The 22575-nt window shown below is 38.1% G+C and overlaps 1 protein-coding gene across 4 annotated transcripts in view; it reads right to left on the reverse strand.

Annotated features, from left to right (window-relative positions):
* CBFA2T2 (CBFA2/RUNX1 partner transcriptional co-repressor 2) overlaps nucleotides 1-22575 on the reverse strand; it is a 104055-nt gene that overhangs the window by 17528 nt on the left and 63952 nt on the right. For 2 of the 4 annotated variants that reach the window (XM_037496831.2, XM_037496835.2), the window contains exons 2-7: nucleotides 17291-17370; nucleotides 14116-14259; nucleotides 11610-11851; nucleotides 6738-6827; nucleotides 2507-2688; nucleotides 1338-1591 (exon numbers count right to left, since the gene is read on the reverse strand). In XM_037496831.2, coding sequence (XP_037352728.1) covers nucleotides 1338-1591; nucleotides 2507-2688; nucleotides 6738-6827; nucleotides 11610-11851; nucleotides 14116-14233 — 886 coding nt within the window. In that variant the 5' untranslated portion in view covers nucleotides 14234-14259; nucleotides 17291-17370. The remainder of the gene's footprint in view (nucleotides 1-1337; nucleotides 1592-2506; nucleotides 2689-6737; nucleotides 6828-11609; nucleotides 11852-14115; nucleotides 14260-17290; nucleotides 17371-22575) is intronic. The other 2 variants (XM_037496828.2, XM_037496820.2) reach the window with 1 other exon arrangement.

Consider the following 22575-nt stretch of genomic DNA (forward strand, 5'->3'; position numbering starts at 1 on the left):
AATTACCGACATAGTTTTTAAGCACACTTTTCTCTCAGAAATTCAGATAAGCGGACCAAAAAAAATTGTATATGAATATAGAAGAAACCACTGGCAAGTCTAGTTATTAACAGATAAAAAGAAACACAGAGGGAATAGGAACTGTATCATGTAGAATAGCTTCTAAGGGAGGCGCCATACTGGCGATGCATTCAGACAGCTAGGTCTGAATCTTGTCTCTGCCACTCTGCTACTATGTGATTTTTGGCCATAGTTCCTTCATCTTTTATATGTAAAAAGGGGATAACAACTGTATGGGTCTGCTGTGAGGATGAAATGAGACAATGTGAGTATAGCACAATCTCAGTAGTGTACATCACAATCTAAGACTCAGTAAATAGAACCAAGTGAGAACCACTGCTGTCGTGGCCTTCACCATTCAGCTACCACCATATGAAGCCAGGGCATTATTATGGTCCAAACTGCTGAAAGATCTGAAAGATCTAAGTCAGAGGGACATGGGCAAGTAAATGTGTTACTATCTTTTACTCCACAAGTTATTTCATAAGTGGGAATGTGGTTTGGGAAAAACCTGGAACCTAGTAGCTTTCTGGGTTTCGACTCTGACACATGCTCTGCAGTTGAACTCCAAGGGACCTTCTAAGTCAACTTGTATGAGCCCATAACAAATAGCTCTGTCCAAAAGCCGATATTGGGTGAGATGTGTTAGGGGACTTTTTGGTTTCTTCCTAAATTTAATGGTTATTTAGGATGAATGTACCAGGCATTCTAAATGTGACGATGGTGGTGGCATCTCCATTTTAGAAGTAATCTGTAGCTCAGAGAGTCTAAGCAACTTGCATAGTATCACAAAGCTACTGAGGATGTGTAACAAAAATTTAAGTTTAGATACACATCCACGCACTTTCACAGTAAAGACCACATATTTCACATCTTCATTATTAAAAAGATATTTTATTCTGAAATAAATCCAGAATTACGAAAAGTTACAAGGATATACAAAGAATTCTCATATACCCTTCACCTAGATTTCCTAAATGTTAATATTTTACCCCATTTGCTTTATCATTCTATTTTTTCCTAAACATTTGAGAATACATGGTAACCATTTACTCTAAAATATTTCCTAAAATTTGTTTAATCCTAGTTATACTATAGCAACAAACTATGAAGTGAGGTCAGCTGAGATCAACAAAACCTCTAATTTTTTATGTGTTATATTGTTTTATCTTATCAATGGTAAAAAGCAATATTATTTTACTTTATCTTTGAGTAAGAAAGGAACCCAAGGACTCAATCTGAATTTAAGCCATTACCATGTTGCTTTGGTCACTTACTAAGATTGTGGTGTCTATCACGAACTTCTCGATGTTCTAGCATCTTGCTGGGTTCACGATACAGGTGGGAAGTTGCAATATCTTCTAAGGTGTAGTGTTGAAGAGGTGGAGGAGTAGGATGGAATTGGCCCCCAGGATTCATGAGTGGTACAGTGAGGGCAGGACTGTGCCGGGGAGCAGGGCTGATGGTACATACTCTCTTGGCTGGGGGCTCAGGAGGAATTGCATCTCTTTCAAAACCACTCTCTTCCCTCCTGCAGAAAAACCAGAACATATTTGAATCTTTCAACAAGTGTTCAAGCAAACATTTTCTGAACGCCTACTTTGTGCTACGCACTTTTACAAACAGGAACACTAAGAAAAGATATGAATGAGGCAAATACTGAGTCTGGGTGTCAGTTGGGTAATGAAAATTGCTGACTTATTCTAGCATAAAAAGAGAGGTCAAATCATCCATAAGCAGACAGCAATATATATGCCTTATGAAGCAAAGAAGAGGCTAAGGAGTTAGCCTTAGCTTTCTAATGTGATAGGAATATGGAGGGTTATAGGTGCAACTATGTTTAGGAATGCCTTTAAGTCAAATTTACTATGTAAATAGTAAATAACAATTTACAGTTATTTGAAACAATTCTCTGCACAGAGAAAAAAAGACTCACATAATTAATGCATATGTGAGCTGGCAAGGTTTTCACTCATTAGCTTCAATTGTGACAGATTTTCCACTGTTAAAATATTGATCCTTTGACAAACCATAGAATATGGTGGTAGTCACTCATACTGAAATTTCCAGAATGAATTAATATAATTTCAAACTTCTTGGTAAAGGTGTTTCATCAATAATTATCAATAATTAATTGTTATACATCTTTTTATAAGATTTCCCAAACCATAAAAAATAGCTCATGCATATTGTACTTCTTATGGTTCTGGAGCAAGGGACCCTCTGGAGCAGTTTATCATCAGGTGTCCACAATGTTGAAAATGGTCATGTTTGGGAGCTTCTCCTATAGGTTTGAGATTTACTCTGTTGCCTGATGTTGCACCAAAGCAAATTCTGAGACCATACCTATCTATAACTACAGAAATAAAAATCTTTTCTTTCACAAGGTAAGCTGCACTCCGGGTGGTTCCAGAAAAGCCAAGGCAACAAAGTTCTTTCTACTTACCTCTCTGGACTGGGCCTCTTGCCATTTCCATGCACTTCCATGAGAAGCTCAGAAGAGTCAGCAGGTGAAGCAATACTTGTGTTGAGCAGAAGGTGCTCATGCTGTGCCAGGTACTGGGATGGGGTCTGCTTGGCGGCACGAGCACAGTGCAGCAGTTCTCGCTGCAGCAGGGGCAGGTTGGCCTTGAAAAAAAGAGGCAGGGACTGAAAGCAGTTTCCTTATTGTTGGGCTTACATGATAGGGTTCAGCACTAAAATGGCTTTCAAAAAACTTATAACACAGACAACAATCCTTCTCTCCTTGTCAGCCTGATCCTCATATGCCTCTCGATGAGTAAAGTTGCATCTCTTACACTGAATTTGAATTATTGATTTACTTGTGAGAGGAAAGGGACTGTGCTTTGTTTACTTTTGTGGCCTAGTACAGAAACAAAACTCTGTAAAGGTTTGTTGAACATAGTAAATTAAAAACTTAAAACATTTTTGAATTCTTAGATCAGTTAGAGAGTTGATACTGAAGTCACTCTTCATCATTATAAGATTTGGTTTCTTCTGAATCCCAACCCATATCTAACAGCATACTGTTCAACCATCCCTCATGTTCTCTGTGACAGCTGCCATGACATTCTGGAAATGGTGATTATTATGGCTTGGCTGGAAAATGGGATTTTGAAAGAAATATTGGGGTTGATGGGAGAGAAGGCAATAAGACACTTATTAGGCTGTGAGGCTTATATGAACAATGCCCAAACTCAGGTGCTACACTGTGTCCCAGTTGGGATGTTTCCTTATTTTGCAAAAGGCGAAATAATTTTGTACTGATTATTTTCCCTTCTCCTCAAATAAAAAACCTTTAATGAGGACACATCATATAAAACCTAATACAACTTTAAATTTAACTCTAACTCCATCAGGAGTTACTTTTCCTGTATTCCTCTAATAAGAATCTATTTTTCTCCCCTAATTTAAAAGGAAATCAGGCTGAGGTCATAATAGAAGCCTTTATGCCAAGGGAAACAGATGAGCAAGTGAGAGTTTTAGTACATGCAAGTAGTCATCCTTTCACCAAGGGTTAACTTAGCAGGCACCATAATTAGTGACTGTTTTAAAGCAGAAATAAATTGACAAAACCCAAATGCTAGCCAAAAAGCTGCCATAACAACCCACCTCATGCTGTTTTCCAAAATAACAGTGTTAGAATAGGGAATTTGATGGTATAAAACACTTTTTAAGTCTGTTTATAACCTCCATCTTGTCGCAACTATAAAAGCTTAGTTGGAAAAAAACACCAAGTCATATCTTTACATTTGTGCTATATACTCTTTGAGGAATTTTTTAAAATGCAAATTATTTCCTCTTAACACAAATTTCATAATCTTTTTTGACTTCCAGAATCTCAGGGGAAATAACTGTCTCATAGTTTTGATATACAGAAGAGAGACCAAGATAGACGCAGAATAGCTGTTTCAGGGTTGAAAAAGATGCCCAGACTGGTCTGAGTGGCCAAGGCTTCAATGCGATCAGAAGAGCCACCAACAGGCCATGCGCCTGAGACCCAGGTGTTTTCCTGTATGTCTAATTGTAAAAGCTACCCCAAAAATCTTGTATTAGCACATCAGTAAAATGACCCACCTTTTTGCTGCTATTACATTTTCTTAGGAAATGAAGTTAAAGGGGCATATTTATTTGGTCAACTATTTTAGGCTGTGTGAGTCAAGAGGTAAAACTGAAGATATTATTTGAGTATGCATACAAAAGAGAAAACTAATTTCCACAAATACTGTATTGACAAAAGTATTGATAAAAATGATTCAGTACAGTTTTCTCATTCATTCATTCATTCACACATGCAATATCTGTCCACTACTAATAAAAAGAATGGCATTATGAAGGAGAAGTTGAAGGTAACATTTAGCTTAACTACGTACGGCTCAAAGTTAAGTGTTCCCCATTGTCAAACTGACTGCAAATGTTCACAGAGTGTAAAAATGTTTTTTTTTTTTTAAAAACATTCTTTTAAAGGCATTGATTTTAGTATTCTCCAAGATGCTACAAAAACATGTGGTAGGCTGGCTTGGGTCAGTTTTGCAAACTGCTTGATCTAGAGCACACTGGTACCTGACACTAAGCTTTCATGGTCTTTGAGTTATTTTACAATTCTGTAAGTTACATATGTCTGATAGAAATGCAAAATAATGGTCTACGGACATGCATAAAATTACGTTCAGTTGGGGTTCAATTTGATTTCCCCTGTCCAATGTAGACTGTCAATTTTACTTCTGTTTACACATTCATATCAATAATTTTTTTTTAAAGATTTATTTATTTATTTATACAAGAGCTGGGGTACAGGCCAGATGCGTGGGAGGGTGAGAGGGTTCACTAGAGACAGAATGGGGAACAGAACAGGCAGACTGATGAAATACACTGCTGAGGGGAGCAGTGGGCGAGACGGGAGAGGTCTGCCGCACCATGTGGGACCCTCGCCGTCTGGCTGGGATCTAACTGGCACTGCAGAGGATGCGGACAGCTTCACAGCGCTGCGCTCAACCACCTCTGCCACCAGGGGAGGCCCCATATCAATAATCTTAAACATAAATTTGCTTGTTTTTTAGATTCTCCCTGAACTGCTATAAAACCTTACACTGAATCTCCACTTAAGCATGAGTTAAACAGAATGTTTACTTTTTATCTGTATGAGTCATATACTTGTTTCTGAATTTAATAGAAAAAAACGGTAACTTTATAGTGGGAGAGCATTCTGGACACCACTTTTTCCAAGTGATCAAAGAAAATGTCACCAATTAGCAGACAAATTAGCATCTCTATGTCCTGATAGCATGTAATGATACCACTTGCTTGATATTCCTGCCTAAAATGCACAAACTGTTTCTGATCATTGGAACTACCAGAAAACACAAATTGAGGTTGTCTGTAAAATAACTGTCCTGTACTCTTCAAAAACGTCAAGACCATAAAAGGCTGAGAAGCTGTTGCTGATTAAAATGTACTAAAAAGACATTACATGAAATGTAAGAAATTACCATGAATTAGTTCAGGACCAAAAAAACAAAACAGAACAAAACAAATACCACCACTTTTTCTTTTGCTGTAAAGGACACTAGTGGGACATGAATAAGATTTATTATTCATGTTGTACAAATGTTCATTTCTCGACTAGATAACGTATTAGATAAAGTATTCAGATATATCATGCCTGCATCTTGCTCTCAAGTATTTCTGAGGCAAAAAGAGTCTAATGATGTAGACGGGATGAAATGAATATATAAAAATCTGAGGAAAAGACACAGAAATTTTATTGTATGCTTTGCAACTTTTCTGTAAGCATACAATTATTTCAAAATAAAGCTTTCTAGGGCCTCCCTGGTGGCGCAAGGGGTTAAGACGCAACCTATGAAGTGATCTGCAACCACTGCAGCATGAGTTCAATCCCCGGCCAGGGAGCAACCCACACGGTTCAGCAGACCTCTCCTGACTCCCTCCCTGCTCCCCTCAGCTGTGCTTTCGGTCTGCCTGCCTGTTCTGTTCCCCACTCTGTCTCTGGTGAATCCTCTCACCGTCCACACCTCTGGCCTATACCCCAGTTCTTGCATGACTAAATAAATAAATCTTTAAAAAAAAAAAAAACAACAAAAAAACAAAATAAAGCTTTCTAAAGAGGACATATACCACATAAATCTAACACTGTCTTATCAGGTAAGTACAATAATATTGAACAGTGCCCCTAAAAGTTATTTTCCAGGGAACACTAATTTCAGAAGAATAAATAGAAGCTAACTAACACTGACACAAACATTGCCTTCTCACAGGTTCTCCTGTTCTTAGGGTATTTCTAGACTTCAGAGGTTCTCCTCAGATTTAACATATACTCTTCACACTCTGGTGGCACCCAAAAGATTTAGAGATTTCCTGACAAGAGCCTGCCTCCATACCACCCCCTTTCCTTCTTACCCACTCACCTCCTGCTCCCCTCCTCTATCTGCTTTTTCTGTGAGTTACTAGCAATGTCTGTAACACAAGTGACAACTCAAGGTTTTTATAAATCTCATCTCAAGATTATCTGCAGACTGTACTCATATTGTTCTTCCAACCCATAATAAAAGATAAGAAAATATGGGGCACTGTCCTGAGATCACAGAATAGGGAGAGGTAGCAGATCTTGAGGAAATGTTGAAGATAAAGTACATTTAGTAGTTACTCATAAAAATTACCTTGAGGAATGGAATCACAAAAGGACGAAGAGGAAAATTTGTAGCTTCCTGGAGCTTACAATGGAATTCTTCAATTGTTACTGTTGAATTCTGAAAAGAAAAAAAAAGTAGTTCAATTTCTAAAGCTTGACAATGTCCTCCTAATATAAATGGTAGGTCTGATTCCTTTTAAGCCAAAAGGAAAAGGACAATTCCAAGAACATTACTGTATTTGAACTCCTCTTAAAGTTTAACCGGATTCTCTTTCCTTTATGAAACAGATAAGGCCTCCTTGATTTTTCCTTTTACTCTAAAACTAAATTTTCCTGTATGCTCAGGAGACAGGGGTGCAGAGAAGGGCAATGTCTTCCTCACTTCCTCAGCACTTGTACTGAGGTCCCTTGTATTGATGGGTTCATCGCAAGGTACCTCAGGTACAAGAAACCTAGTTGACAATGTTTCCAGTTGAACAGATCCCCATCAGTGTAAGAAGTCAACTTACAGACTCAATAACCCAGTAATTTCATTTATTCAGAAATTCATTTCTTCATAGGTTCTGCCTACATCCTAGTATCAATTCTCCAAATCTTCCAAAACAAAGGTTAAAAAAACCATCAGGGGCCTTCTACCTTCACAAGGTCTCTGCATATCAGAGCACCTTCAAATAGGCAAACTCCTAAGATTTTAGTAGTCTTAGGAAAGTTATCAATTAGCATTTTCCCTATAGTTTTTCAAATCTGGCTTTAAAATGGGATTCTCAGTCATTCTCCTTAGGAGAATGTACAAATACAAATATTTTCCTCAAAATTTACAAGATACTTTTATTTCAATTCCTTAAAACAGAATATTAAATAACAAGTAAAAAAAAAAAAAAAAACCACAATAACTGGGCATTAATCTGAATTTTTGTTCCCCTGAAAGAAAAATGATCACTTCTTGGAATTGATTTTGACAAAACCGTCAATTTTTCAAAGACGTAATATGTACTGTATGGTAATTTATTTAATTATTCATCAGCACAATGTTGCATTTAACAGTAAAAAAAAATAGAAAATATATAGGTTCACAAACAGGAAACTGCATTAAAAATTACAACACAGTCATGCATGAGAATACTTATAGGGGGCAGATTTATTGCATCTATTAGTGAGGAAAGGTGTCTATAATACACTGTTAAGGGAAAAACGAGGAAAAAGGGTGTTTTCCACTAATCCATTCATGAAAATAACACACACACATTTATATAGTACTGTAAATGTCCAGAAAGACAATTACAACAGCTATTATTTCTGGATGTGAAATTTTATTGGATTTTCCAAATACATATTCTCAGGAAGCACAGTCACTTAGAGAGATGATTGGATATAACTACATAAACTTTCACAAGCAGGAAAGGATTCACCTTTTTTTAAATTTTGCAAATGAGCTTCTGCTTCTGTCATTTTTTTCTTTTACTCTTCAAATTATCTTTAAGCACAGGCTCAACGTAAATTTGCTGCTAGAACTGGTGTAACATTCTGCTATCTACTTTGCTTTGAAACTCATTTGACATTTCAGGGTCAATTTTATTAGTCTAAAGTTTATTAGTAATATTTATCTGCAACAATCTAAAAATGTGACCAAAAATGCTTTCTCCCCCCAACAAAATCAAAAACACTTCTCTCAATGGTAAGGGTAGCTCACAGTGCCTAAATTATTTTTGCAAACAATATAGTTGATGCTGTACACTATATTGTACTTATGGGAAGGTGAATTTAAGTAGGTGTTAGGCACAGTCCCTATGTGTACCAGACAGACATTGGACATTGAGTCTCTAACAGGAGTCTTTGGGTAGAAACATGGCACATGTAGCTGCATTTTCATTGCTGGGGGAAGAGTATATTCTATATGATCATTCAGATGAGGAAAAGAGCATAAGTTTGCACATGGATTTCTCCAGATTCTAGCTATGTTTCTCTCTTTAACATCCAGTTGTGTATCTTTATTATTTCTCTGTTATGAATCTTAGCTGTGAGCACAATTATATGCTAAGTTCTGTGAATTCTTCTAGCAAATTTTAGCATAATAAAGTGGTGTAGGGGACCTATCACACTGCCTCAGAATGTCAACAATTCAAATGTCTGTCAAGAACAGAAAGTGTAATTATGGTATTCCTACAACAAAATACTATATAACAACAAAACTGAACAATCTGAAACTACACAAACAATAGGAATTAAATCTCAAATAATGAAAAAGTCATTGATTGTATTTTATCTTATATAAAAGTTGTTTCTTCCATACTATACTAAAATTTTTGTAGGTGGCAGTTCCTAAACTTTTTATTTATTTATTTTTTTTAATTTTTTTTTTTTTTTTAATAGAGGCATGTTTTATTTATTTATTTATTTATTTGTTTTGTTTGTTTGTTTATACATGCACTGGGTACAGTCAGAAGCACGGGAGGGCGAGAGCAGAGCAGGCAGAAGGACCGAAGTACACTGCTGAGGGGAGCAGTGGGCGGCAGGAGAGGTCTGCGCGCCATGTGGGACCCTCCTCCTGTGGCCGGGGAGCAGCCAGGGATCGAACCGGCGCCGCAGAGGCTGCGGGCAGCTTCGCAACCCAGCGCTCAACCGCTGCGCCACGGGGGAGGCCAGTTCCTAAACTTTTTAGTCTCAGGATCCTTTTAATTTACATGGATTATATCTAGTCATATTATTATATAAATATTATATATTCATATTATACTATATCATATATTAAATATTGTATATAAATATTGTATATAAAGGATATTACCTATACCAACTATTTATATATTAAGATAACTATATATTAATATTTATACATCAATATATACTATAATATTAAATATTATATAAATTTTTATAGTCACCATATCAGAAATTAAAACTTAGAATTAAAAAAAAAATTCATTATTAACCCATTTCAAAATACCCAATGACATGTTAATTTTTTTTAGTGAAAACATTTCTTAAAGTATGAGAAGAAGAGTGGTATTATGTTAGTTTTGCAAATTTCTTTAATAGTTAGCTTAAAAGACAAAAAGGCCTCCCCGGTGGCGCAGCGGTTGAGCGCTGGGTTGTGAAGCTGCCCGCAGCCTCTGCAGCAATGGTTCGATCCCCGGCTGCTCCTGGCCACCGGAGGAGGGTCCCACATGGTGCGCAGACCTCTCCTGCTGCCCGCCCGCTGCTCCCCTCAGCAGTGTACTTTGGTCCTTCTGCCTGCTCTGCTCCCCGCTCTGGTGAATTCTCTCACCCTCCCGTGCTTCTGACTGTACCCAATGCTTGTATAAATAAATAAATAAATCTTAAAAAAAAAAAAAAAAGACAAATAGATTCTTAGTTATCTGCTTTTTCATTTAATCTGTTGCTACAACAGAGCTAGCCTCTGTTGATCTGATCACATAGCCTCTAGAAAATGCTACTATACATTCTTGAGAGGAAAATAGTAAGTAATACTTTAGTATTATGAAAATAGTTTTGATATTTTGTACCTCCTGAAAGCGTTGTAGGGAATCCCAGGGGTCTTTGATTACACTTTGAGAACTGCAATATTAAGATTTGGTACTTCCAGTCAATTTTTTTTTTTTCCCAAATCACATAAAGAGGATAATCATGGGGTGCTTTTACTGGAGGTGAATCTTTTTTTTTTTTTTTTTTTTTTTAAAAGATTTATTTATTTATTTATTTATTTATACAAGCACTGGGTACAGTCAGAAGCGTGGGAGGGTGAGAGAATTCACCAGAGCCAGAGCGGGGAGCAGAGCAGGCAGAAGGACCGAAGTACACTGCTGAGGGGAGCAGCGGGTGGCAGGAAGAGGTCTGCGCGCCATGTGGGACCCTCCTCTGGTGGCCAGGGAGCAGCCAGGGATCGAACCGGCGCTGCAGAGGCTGTGGGCAGCTTCGCAACCCAGCGCTCAACCGCTGCGCCACCGGGGAGGCCTGGAGGTGAATCTTAAAGAATTTTATTTATAAACATTGGGAACATACAGAACTTGACTTAAACACTAAGAGTCAAACCACACCCAGTTGTCAATGTGAGAAAATCACTCCCTTATGCCACAGGCTCATCACACTCCATAAAGAAAGAAAAATGATGGGTATGTTGAAAATTCTAAGAAAATTGTATTTGCACAAGGAGCTGAAGAATATAATCCCTTTAATACTATTTATTTAAACCACAAAACTAATAATTTTATGTTATTATTTTCAAAATTAAACTGACTACTCTTTTCTCTCTGGTTTGGAAACAAGGCACCAGGTACTGAATATATTAAGCAAACCAAAACCTGTGTTATGGATGAACCATAGTGGGCCCAGTGAAATCCAGTTATAAGAAAAATTAAAAGCTGCTCATTGGAATTAAATCAACACCATAAGAAACAATAAGGTAACCATTACAGATTTTGTTTCTTTGCTAAACATGATTACCTATAACAAAAATCTGCAATTCAACAGTTTTATACAAGTCATATAAAACCACTATAGTTTGTTTTTTTTTTTTTTTTTTTTTAAAGATTTATTTATTTATTTATACAAGCACTGGGTACAGTTAGAAGCACGGGAGGGTGAGAGAATTCACCAGAGCCAGAGCGGGGAGCAGAACAGACAGACCGACGAAACACACCGCTGAGGGGAGCAGCGGGTGCGGCAGGAGAGGTCAGCGCGCCATGTGGGACCCTCACAGGTGGCCGGGGATCAAACCGGCGCTGCAGAGGCTGCTGGTAGCTTCGCAGCCCAGCGCTCAACCGCTGCACCACCAGGGGAGGCCCAAAAAAACCACTATAGTTTGTAGAATTTGCACATTTGGGTATGAGCAGAAATATCTACTTATCCCTTGGTTTCAGTTCCGAGCCACACGAGTAGTTGTCAACAGTGATGTTGTACTTACCACTAGTGCGAGAACAAGAGTCCGAACTTTCTCCCCAATCTCAGGTGAGATGTCATTGCCAAACTGTTGCAGAGTGGTGAGGAAGCGTTTCAACTTGCTAAGCTGCCGAGCACCACAAGTGGCTGGCAATTGTTGATTTGTTAGTGCAGATGATGTGGAAGAGGCAGGACCATTGCTGAATCTCTGTGGTGGCGATGGGGCGCCATTCAGAGTAGGAGGAGAATGGTTGATGCCATTGCTTACTAGAAGAAAGCCAAACAACAGACAAGAATCTTTGCTAGTTCTTCTTCTTTGCATTATCCTCCATTTATTCATTTTGTAAAGCACATGTTAAAAGAGAAAATAAGACATTGTTTCTACCCTCAATGATATTCATATAGTGAGACAGACTGTGAGATAAAAAAAATAACAGAATAAGACAGACATGCTAAGAGTACAAAGTAAAATTAATAAACAATGACCAAAAACTCAGACAAGTATAAAGTACTACCAAAGCACAGAGACGGGGCATTTAATTCAATAGGCAGATGGTCTGGCAGAATATATATTTCCATTCATGTCCATCTTTAATGTCACACCTCCTTCCCAATCTTAGGGTCCCAAAGAAGTCAATTAGAAGTAGCACGTGATCAAGACAACCAGAAAACAGTTCTGTTAATGTAAGAAATGTTTTTTCTAGGCTATACGTTTAATGACCTACTCCTGTAATAAAGTATATACCCGCCTGACCACTCAGCATATTCATGAGCATCAGTCAATTTCTCTCTGCCTAGGCAGTGTGAGAGTAATACTGCCAAATACTTGATTATTCAAAAAAATTTCTTCTCGATACCACACAGGACATTTTCATTCTATATTTCTGTTCATATTATAATACATGAGATTAATTAGTTTTCCTACATTCCCGGTCATTTTCCTGGTAGTTTTAATTTGGAACACAAGCTTAGAGCTAAATTCTTAGTGGCATTAAGTAAATCTCTCCTCCACTGAGACTGAAATAAAATTACCCAGTGCCTAAGTGTCAACAGATTTTCACTTAATCAAACCCAGTTTTGAAAATCTATATCTAAAACCATAATGAACAATTTAAGTCAAGATTTAAGACAAATCTGAAGAGTCCAGTCATTTAATCATTACTTAACATAGGAAACTGACATTTATTTACATTTTGCTTAATATCAATTCCTTAATCATGAAAAACCTTCCACTTTACTTCCTTCTTCCTCCAAGTCAGTCACAGTTGGGTCAACGACCACTGTTCTTTCTTATTGACTGACCCTTATTCAAATTTGATTTGCCCAACTCTTCATCCTCTATAGCTCAGTTATCACTTGTATTAAGAAGCATTCTGATAGACTGTATTGTTCCATGTTAAGGCAAACCTTAATAGATATAGTAACTCTTCTCTGTGCTGCCTATATAGATGTTTCCATTATTTTACTTATCAAATTATATTCACTTCTTTCTGTAACTGTGCATACCCACCCCCCAGGTGTTTATTTGTATTATGCATTTCTTGATGAAAACTACCTTATACATATGTGTATACTTTAATTAGCTAAAATTTATAATCTTCTATACTATATTTGTATGTGTGTACGTGTATGTGTATACATACACACAGGTTTCTTCTTCCATTAGCTAACGAAGTGTAAGTATTCAAGAAAATTGGGCCAAATGATTGACTACATAAAAGACTTTGTGGGGTGAGAAAGACAGTAGAGGTAAATTCTCTTTGGTATCTTTCATTAAAAACAATTACTAGGGCCTCCCCGGTGGTGCAGCGGTTGAGCGCTGGGTTGCGAAGTTGCCCGCAGCCTCTGCAGCGCTGGTTTGATCCCTGGCTGCTCCCTGGCCACTGGAGGAGGGTCCTGCATGGCGCGCAGACCTCTCCTGCCATCCGCTGCTCCCCTCAGCAGTGTACTTTGGTCCTTCTGCCTGTTCTGCTCCCAGCTCTGGCTCTGGTGAATTCTCTCACCCTCCCGCGCTTCCCACTGTACCCAGTGCTTGTATAAATAAATAAATCTTTAAAAAATAAAAAATAAATAAAAAAACAATTACTAAAGCTACTGGAAAGGAAAATTCAACACCAACCTCAGCAATACACAGTAGCTGCAAATGGTCTGCCATTTCTTTGTGTTCATAAAAGGTCAACTGCCATTGGAGAGCTGCCCTCTTTTGAAAGCTTTTTTTTTTTTTAAGGCTTTTAATCTGTTGGGATATCCAACTTCTTTTCATTCATTCTGGTTCCAGCTACTGCAGTTGCTTGTTACTCAATTTTATTTATTTAATTTTTTAAAAAAAGATTTATTTTTTACTTATGCATACAAGAACTGGGGTGTAGGCCAGAGATACAGAGGGGTGAGTTGATTCTCCAGAGACAGAGTGGGGAGCAGAACAGGTGGATCTACTGAAATACACTGCTGAGGGAAGGCTTAATGGCAGTCAGTCACTTAGATCCAAATATCAATTTGAACCACAAACCCAAATAATGAAGAGGTCTTACATGCTGTAGGAGTAAATGACACTGGCCTTGGTCCTCCAGGATTTATTGGTGGAAGGGGTGGCATGGTGGGAGGTGAGGATCTTGACTGTATCTTCACTTCCACAGGTGATCCAGGCATTGCTGGCACCCTTTTCTCAGGACCGACTGTAAAGAATAAAAGGAATGGAGATGAGAGTTTTCTATGACACAATAAAAACAGTGACAATAATTTGCAATGCCGACACATTTCACTAGAGAATTAAGAAATTAAGAAGATTCTTAGTATAATGGGTTGAATGGTGTTCCTCACACAGATGCCTATCTCTTAAACCTTAAATTAGGTTTCCTTACTTGGAAAAGGGTCTTTGAAGATTTAATTAAATAAAGAATCTTGAGGAAATCATTTTTATCTGGTTAGCTTTAAATCCACTATGAAGAGTGTCCTTACAAGAGGAGAGACCCATGACACAAATACAGAGGGAAGAACATAAACAGACAACCATAGTACACAAACAGAACACCAGGTGAATATGGAGGCAGGGTTGAAGTGAGGCTATCTATAAGCCAAGGAATACCAAGGATTGATTATCAGCAACCAAAGGAAAAACAGAAGCTAGGAGAAGGGTATGGAAAAGATTCTTCCTCTGAGGTCCTAAGAAGGAATCAATCCTATAATTCATTCATTCACTCAATCACTCATTTTGCTGATACCCAGTTTGTTTTTTTATGACAATCCCAGAAAGCTAAAACAAATTAAGGTATGACATGATCTTAAAGTTAACAATAAGGATAGGGGCCGAGAAAGGAAGAAACCTGGTTATAAATTCAGTTTATCCCAACTGCATTAATTCTTGACTTTGCCTTATAACTGAATCACATTAAGGGATGGGAGGAGCTAATGTGGGCCTATCTAGACTAGTACGCATCAACTGCATGGCATGGAAATGGAATCATAATCAGCTGTACACGAATTACTAGGAATGATAAAGTACTGTATATATTTTTTTTATGTTCAACTACTCCAAGTGAGAAAAAAGAAATGGAGTCAACATCACTGACATCAGTCATGTCATTTATGATGCACAGTGTCCAAAAAGATGTAAAGTACAGATAATTCTAAAGTAAGCACAGGCTACTTTACCCCCAGAGACAATGCATACAAGCAGTTATTTTACAAGTCTGGATAGCAATGAATTCTAGAACGAGAAATCAGAGAGATAAAAATGTCATGACATTAAAATTAAGTCTGAGCTGATTTGAACAAAACTTGATTTTGAGAAACAATATCTAAGAAGTTACTTTTCCACATTAAAAGGAACTTCCTGCCTAATTGGTTAATAAAAGGATCAGGACTAACATAATCACCATTAAATTGAGCTATGATCCTATTATTAGTATGAACTTTACTTTTTTAGTACCATATCTCCAATAACCACTGAGTTAAAGTACAAGAAATTGATACCAAAGGTTCAAATCAACGTTTTCTTTCAGTAAGATCATCTATAAACACAATACATACACGAGCATTCATGGTATTGGCAACTCGGTACATCTTTGTAAATTAATGGGGCACCTCCTAATGACAAAAATAACCCTAATATTAATTTTATATTTCAGCTGGCAGTGACATTTTGGGAAGAGATATTATGAATACAGAAAGTCAATCGAGGAAGCAATGCCCTTAAGTTACAAATCTCCTGATAAAAATGTGCAGTCACTGAAAGTCACATTTAATCTGTTGGGATATCATCTGCCAGCCCTTCCCATCTCTCTGTCCAGGACATTTTCTTTGTGAAATGGATGGTGATGGTTGTCCTGTCTGATTAGTGGACTAATGAGCTGGTGCATTTTGCCTTTTCCTTCCTGACAGTATTTTCTCGGTGCCCTTCAGTGAACAGTTGACATGTTTCCAGTTCTTCCATCTGGGACCCAGCTTTCTGGAGGGTGGGGGGAGACGGGAAGGAAGGAACTGACAGTTGTCTCACACAGTTATGTGTTGTGTATAGTGTGCAACAACCTAGAGGGAGCCTTTCTTCAAACCACCTGCCTTTACAGCAAGGGCGCCAAAGGCCTGAGGAGGGCTTAGCAGTGAAATGTGTTTTAACATTCATCACTTGGCAGAATAAAAAAACACAGAACAGCCCAAGTGCAGAACACTGAACTATATACCAACTGAAAGCTGAGATACTGGGCAAAACCAGTCATCAGAGTCCATTTACAGATTAAATCTACTCTTGTTCACTTCACTACTCACAAACCCACAACATGTCTCAAGCAATGCCATTTTCCAGTAGAGAAAGCATGGGTATGAAACTGAGACATTTGATGTGAGTAATCTTTCTGTAACCTACATGAATTTTATCAAATCACTGCACTTCTCTGGATCATGTTTTCAACAGATGTAAAATGAGAGATAAGATCTACTTGGCAGGAAAGATCTTAGGATTAGAGATAATGCCTGGACTAGTACTAGGTATAAAGAAGATGCTTGATAAACAGTAATAAAGATCAGAGAACAGGAAATCTGGTGTTAAGTTCAAGATTTACCACTTAACTAAGCCATGTGACCACATCCAAACTAATATTAGCAATGCTTTCCCATGAAAATGGGTCTATTGGGCCTCCCCTGGTGGTGCAGCAGTTGAGCACTGGGCTGCGAAGCTGCCTGCAGCCTCTGCAGTGCCGGTTCGATCCCTGGCTGCCAGCGAGGGTCCCACATGGCGTGACAGACCTCTTCTGCCGCACCCGCTGCTCCCCTCAGCAGTGTATTTCTTCGTCAGTCTGCCTGTTCTGTTCCCGCTCTGGCTCTGGTGAATTCTCTCACCCTCCCGCGCTTCTGGCTGTACCCAGTGCTTGTATAAATAAATAAATAAATAAATAAATAAATCTTAAAAAACAAAAACAAAAAAAACCCCCCAAAATTTAGAAAGAAAATGGGTCTATTATGAAGTTTACAATTCACCTAAATTGAGAGAGATTGCATAGAATGATCCAAGAATTAACAACTTGCAAAAGCACCAAGTTCAATGTAAGGTAGTAATTTTGTTGAAGGCTGAGTGGCTGAATATACTTCATGTATGAGAGATCTAACCAAATCGCTTATAAACTTGGTAAGTTCAAGCAGTTGCTCAGACAATGGATAAGGGGTATGTTTCAAAGTAGCCACCTAACATTCTGCTTAGTGTCTGTGACATACCTTTATGGCATCATGTTAGGATGACTTCATTTCTGAATCTTTGTGAAACTGGTGTTCATGCTTTATATTCCAACTGGATCCTTTGAAAGAAACAACCAAATCTTAAGCTCTTTTCAATTCCAGAGAACTTAAAGAAAGTTCAAGGAGAAGAAATTCCTTTCTCTCAAGGACTAGTTGAGTCCATAAACACTATCACTAGGACAAAGCACTATTGTTTGGACAAAGTATTCAGTCCGAGAAAATAAAAATAACCTTTACTTTTGTTTAGAACCTAATCCAGTGATTCTGATTTGTAGTTAGCCAAGTGTATATATGAATGCGTGGGAAAAACTGTCTAACTAGGATGGCTGGAGGGAGAAAGGAAGGGAGGGGAAAGAAAGGAAGGAAGAATAGAACTTTATTGTTTCAGGTCACCAAGTTTGAGCATGGCTGGTCATGCAGCAATAGATAATTATCTATATATACCACATACAAATGGTTTTGTTACTCTTCTGTTTTGGTTTATAATTTCACAGTATGACCTGAAATCCTTACTTTCACAAACTTTTTTTTTTTTTTTGAACAGTTGCATGATATTCCATTGTGTGGATATACCATATTATTTAAACAATCGCCTACTGATGAATAATTGACTTGTTTCCAATTACTAGCAGCTGAATTTTGAGGCTCTCCAGATCCCATGTTATTGACTGTTCTCCATTTGCCAGGCCTTAGGCAGAGATAAAGACAGGGTCCTTAGTAATGGGAAACAGTTAGATTCAAATGTGCACTAAGAAAACACAAAAGTAGAGATGTGATCATGTATGAAGGCCAGGGAGGTCATTACATTGCACTAAGTAGCACACCTGGAAGATTATGTGGGCTTTCCAGGCAGCACATAAGGAAAAACATATGAAGGAGATAGCTTGAATAATACCCTAAAGTTGGAATTAGAACCAAAGGAAAATTCAGGAGAAAAATTTCCCTGACCACAGTTTTTCTTTAACCACTACCAAGGATAGGTAGGTAAATGTTCTGAATGCAACCATTTCCAAAATTGACAATTATAATTTGCTAAAGACAGAGGAAAGAACATTAAGTTTATTGTTGCATTTATTGGTTTAAAGTTGGCTAAAATGATTAGGGGCATAGCACCTGTTTAAAGATGAAAATTTCCCATCCTTGCAGCTCTGCCTCAAACCTGACAACACATTCAACTTTCCAATAACATGTAAGCTTCATAGAGACACCTAGGAATAACTGTTTACAATTTATCATTCAACAAAAATGGAGTCAAGTAAAAAACCTGTAGAAAATATTTTACAAGGAAACTTGAAGACAGAGTTCACTAGCATAAAATGAATGCTTCACCATACACATTATATCAACAGGAATTGAAAAAAACATATTTTTTTCCATTCTAATGTTATAAATACATGGGAAAATTAATTTATCTAACACATTCCTATAGCTAAGGCATTAGCAACTTTTTTTTTTTTTTGGCAAAGGCAAGATACTAAATATTTTTGGCATTGTGGGCCATATGGTCTCTGTCTAACTATTCAACTCTGCTGTTGTAACACACTGTACACAATACACAAATGAATGAGCTTGGCTGTGTTCCAATAAAACTTTATTTTAAAAAAATAGGCAGTGGGCCACATTTTTATATTATTGAAAATTGAATATAAAGAGCCCTTAACTTACTGACCCTGAAGGCAAAGAGCATACAAAAAATTATTTTAAGATAGACTCCTGGGCCTCCCCTGGTGGTGCAGGCGGTTGAGCGCAGCACTCTGAAGCTCTCCACAGCCTCTGCAGCGCTGGTTCCATCCAGGCTGGCCCGCGAGGGTCCCACATGGCACGGCAGACCTCTCCTGTCGCACCCACTGCTCCCCTCAGCAGTGTATTTCAGTCAGTCTGCCTGTTCTGTTCCCCACTCTGTCTCTGGTGAATCCTCTCACCTTCCTGCGCATCTGGCCTGTACCCCAGTTCTTGTATAAAATTAATAAATAAATCTTTTTTTTAAAAAAAGAAATTGATCAAAAAAACCCCCAAAAACAGACAGACTAGTAACAACATGAAAAAGAGCTAAGTTGTGAGACTAGTTATCTGAAGTTTTTCCAAAAATCAAACCAACTGGGCCTCTCCTGGTGGCGCAGCGGTTGAGCACTGGGCTGCGAAGCTGCCCGCAGCCTCTGCAGCGCCGGTTCCATCCCTGGCCCCCCGCGAGGGTTCCACATGGCATGCAGACCTCTCCTGCCACGCCCACTGCTCCCCTCAGCAGTTTATTTCGTCAGTCTGCCTGTTCTGTTCCCCACTCTGGCTCTGGTGAATTCTCTTACCCTCCTGTGCTTTTGACTGTACCCAGTGCTTGTATAAATAAATAAATAAATAAATCTTAAAAAAAAAAAAAAATCCAACCAACCTATGAAAAGAACCTGAAAGATGACTAGTGTACCTGTGAAGGATGGCCTATTTTTTCCCTAGCCACCCAACTCTTTATCTTCTAACAGTGTCAGATGGCCCTAGATAGAGATACCTGGAATACGTGAATAAATATTGTAACTCGATGATAACAACTAAAATTCTGAAATTCCCCCAAACAGACAATCCCCCAAAGATAAGCACATGAAAATCACATGGGTGATAAGCACATGAAAAAGATGCTTAACATACTAGTCATCAAAAAAACACAAATCTTAACTCATCAACAAAAGGGACACAACTGATATATACATCCAACAACATGGATAAATGTCGAAAGTATTAAACAAAGTGAAAGATGCCAAACATTGGGCCTCCCTGGTGGTGCAAGGTGTTAAAATGCAACCTATGAAGCTCTCCGTGGCCTCTGCAGCAAGTCTGATCCCTGGCCAGGGAGCAACCCACAAGGTGCAGCAGACCTCTCCTGACTCACCTGCTGCTCCCCTCAGCGGTGTATTTCAATCTGCCTGTTCTGTTCCCCACTCTGTCTCTGGTGAATCCTCTCACCCCACACCTCTGGCCTGTACCCCAGCTCTTGTATGCATAAATAAATCTTAAAAAATAAAAAGAAAGATGCCAAACTCACAACCAAAGTACAAATTTTATCATCCTATTTATACAAAACTTCAGACAAAACTAGAGACAAAAAGCAGATCAGTGAATGCCTGGAACTGATGGGGAAAAACTAACTACAAAGGGGAATATTAGGGATCATGGTGGATATTTCATGTGGTGATGAAAATACTCTAGAGCTTGATTGTAATGTACTAGTGTAACTACATGTAATAGCTAAAATTTGAACTATATACATAATGTAAGTGAATTTTATCATATGTAAATTATATCACAATAAAGTCAAGAAAAAACAGCAAACTAAATCCGACTATGCATTTTTTTTTAAAAATCACAATCAAACTGAGTTTATTAAAAAAGCAAGGGTAGTATATTAGCTATAATATTAGAAAACACAAGATAATTCACCACATTAACATTAAAAGGAACACCCTAAAAATCTCCTCATTGTAGAAAAGCACTCAATAAAACCCAATTTCTACTCATGTATCTGAACAAAACTAGAAATAAAGATCAATCACTTAACTAGAAAAGGGACCTCTTTCAAAAACTCATGTATACTGTCATACCTATACATTAAAAGTACCACCTTTTACTTCAGAAAGAAGATAAAGATGTATAGTCACAATGTTCCTATTCAGCAATTACTCAAGAATCAAGTCATAGTAGCATAGTGAAGAAGAAAAAATGGCTATAAGAGAAATAAAACAGTGCATAGACCAGATGATTGTCTATACTGAAAGCCAAAAGACTATACCATCCAATTATTAGAATTAACATGTAGATTCAACAAGATTGTTAGAGAGAAGTCCGATATTTAAAAAATTAACTGCATTCCTACATACAGCAGGCAAACAAACTAATTTCAAAATATATGGCTATACATAAAAAATTATAAACCACAAAGGAATAAACCTACCATAAGCTACATGAGACCTTTACGAAGAACATAATTAAAAGGAGATCTAAATAAAAAAGATTGCTCATGCTTGTGGATAAGAAGACCCAGTATCATAATTATTTTCTTTTCATTTTAATGTATAAATTAAATTCAGTCCTTATTAGTACCAGGCAAGATTTTTGGTGCAACTTAATTAGCAAATACTAACATGTTAAATGTACAGCAACAAGAGAAAAAGACAACTAAATTGTGGCATATTCATAAACCAGTGAGTCAAAACTGCTAAAAATAAGTGAACTAGAGCTACAAATAAAAAGGATAGTAATATTGGGTAAAATATTGGGCAAAGATAATAGGTTTTAGGAAAATATGAATTTATATTTTATATAAGCAATTTACGTGAGACATTTATATATGTAGTAAAATGTAAAAACACCAAGTGACTATTATAATTGAAAAAAGGGTGGAATCAGGCAGTTACAAATTAGTTTTCTAAGTTCACATTTTGAAAAGATCTGAAGCAAAACATAAGACAAAACATTAAGATTTAACAAAGGATACATAACTATATAATTTGCTTTTGTCTTATTTTGTAAGCTTGAAATATTTCATATAAAAAGATCACTGGCTGCGGGCCTCCCCGGTGGCGCAGCGGTTGAGCGCTGGGTTGCGAAGCTGCGCGCGGCCTCTGCGGCGCCGGTTCGATCCCCGGCTGCTCCCCGGCCACCGGAGGAGGGTCCCACATGGCGCGCAGACCTCTCCTGCCGCCCGCTGCTCCCCTCAGCAGTGTACTTCGGTCCTTCTGCCTGCTCTGCTCCCCGCTCTGGCTCTGGTGAATTCTCTCACCCTCCCGCGCTTCTGACTGTACCCAGTGCATGTATAAACAAAACAAACAAAGAAACCAGCAAACAAATAAATAAAGCATGCCTCTATAAAAAAAAAAAAAAAAAAAAAAGATCACTGGCTGCAAGGGGAAAATGGTAATGCAGGAACAGACAGCTTATGAAGTTTTTATAGCCAAAGATGATTGTGGCCTGAGTGACAACAGGAATGAAGGAAAAGAGGTGTTAACAGTAATATGTAGAATTACAACAGGTGGGAATTTACTTATTAGATGTGGAGGATAAATCAGGGTAACATCTGGAATTATGGACCAAGTAAAGGGCCCTAGAGGGAGAGTATGATGGAGGGGAAAGATGAGGAGTCATGATACCTATAAGAGAGACAAGAGGGCCTCCCCTGGTGGCGCAGCAGTTGAGCACCGGGCTGCGAGGCTGCTCGCAGCCTCTGCAGCGCCGGTTCGATCCCCGGCTGCTGGCGAGGGTCCCACACACACACACAAAAA

This window comes from Talpa occidentalis, unplaced genomic scaffold, assembly GCF_014898055.3.
Source record: "Talpa occidentalis isolate TD23 unplaced genomic scaffold, MPIMG_talOcc4v2.1 talOcc4.10, whole genome shotgun sequence".
Taxonomy (NCBI): Eukaryota; Metazoa; Chordata; class Mammalia; order Eulipotyphla; family Talpidae; genus Talpa; species Talpa occidentalis.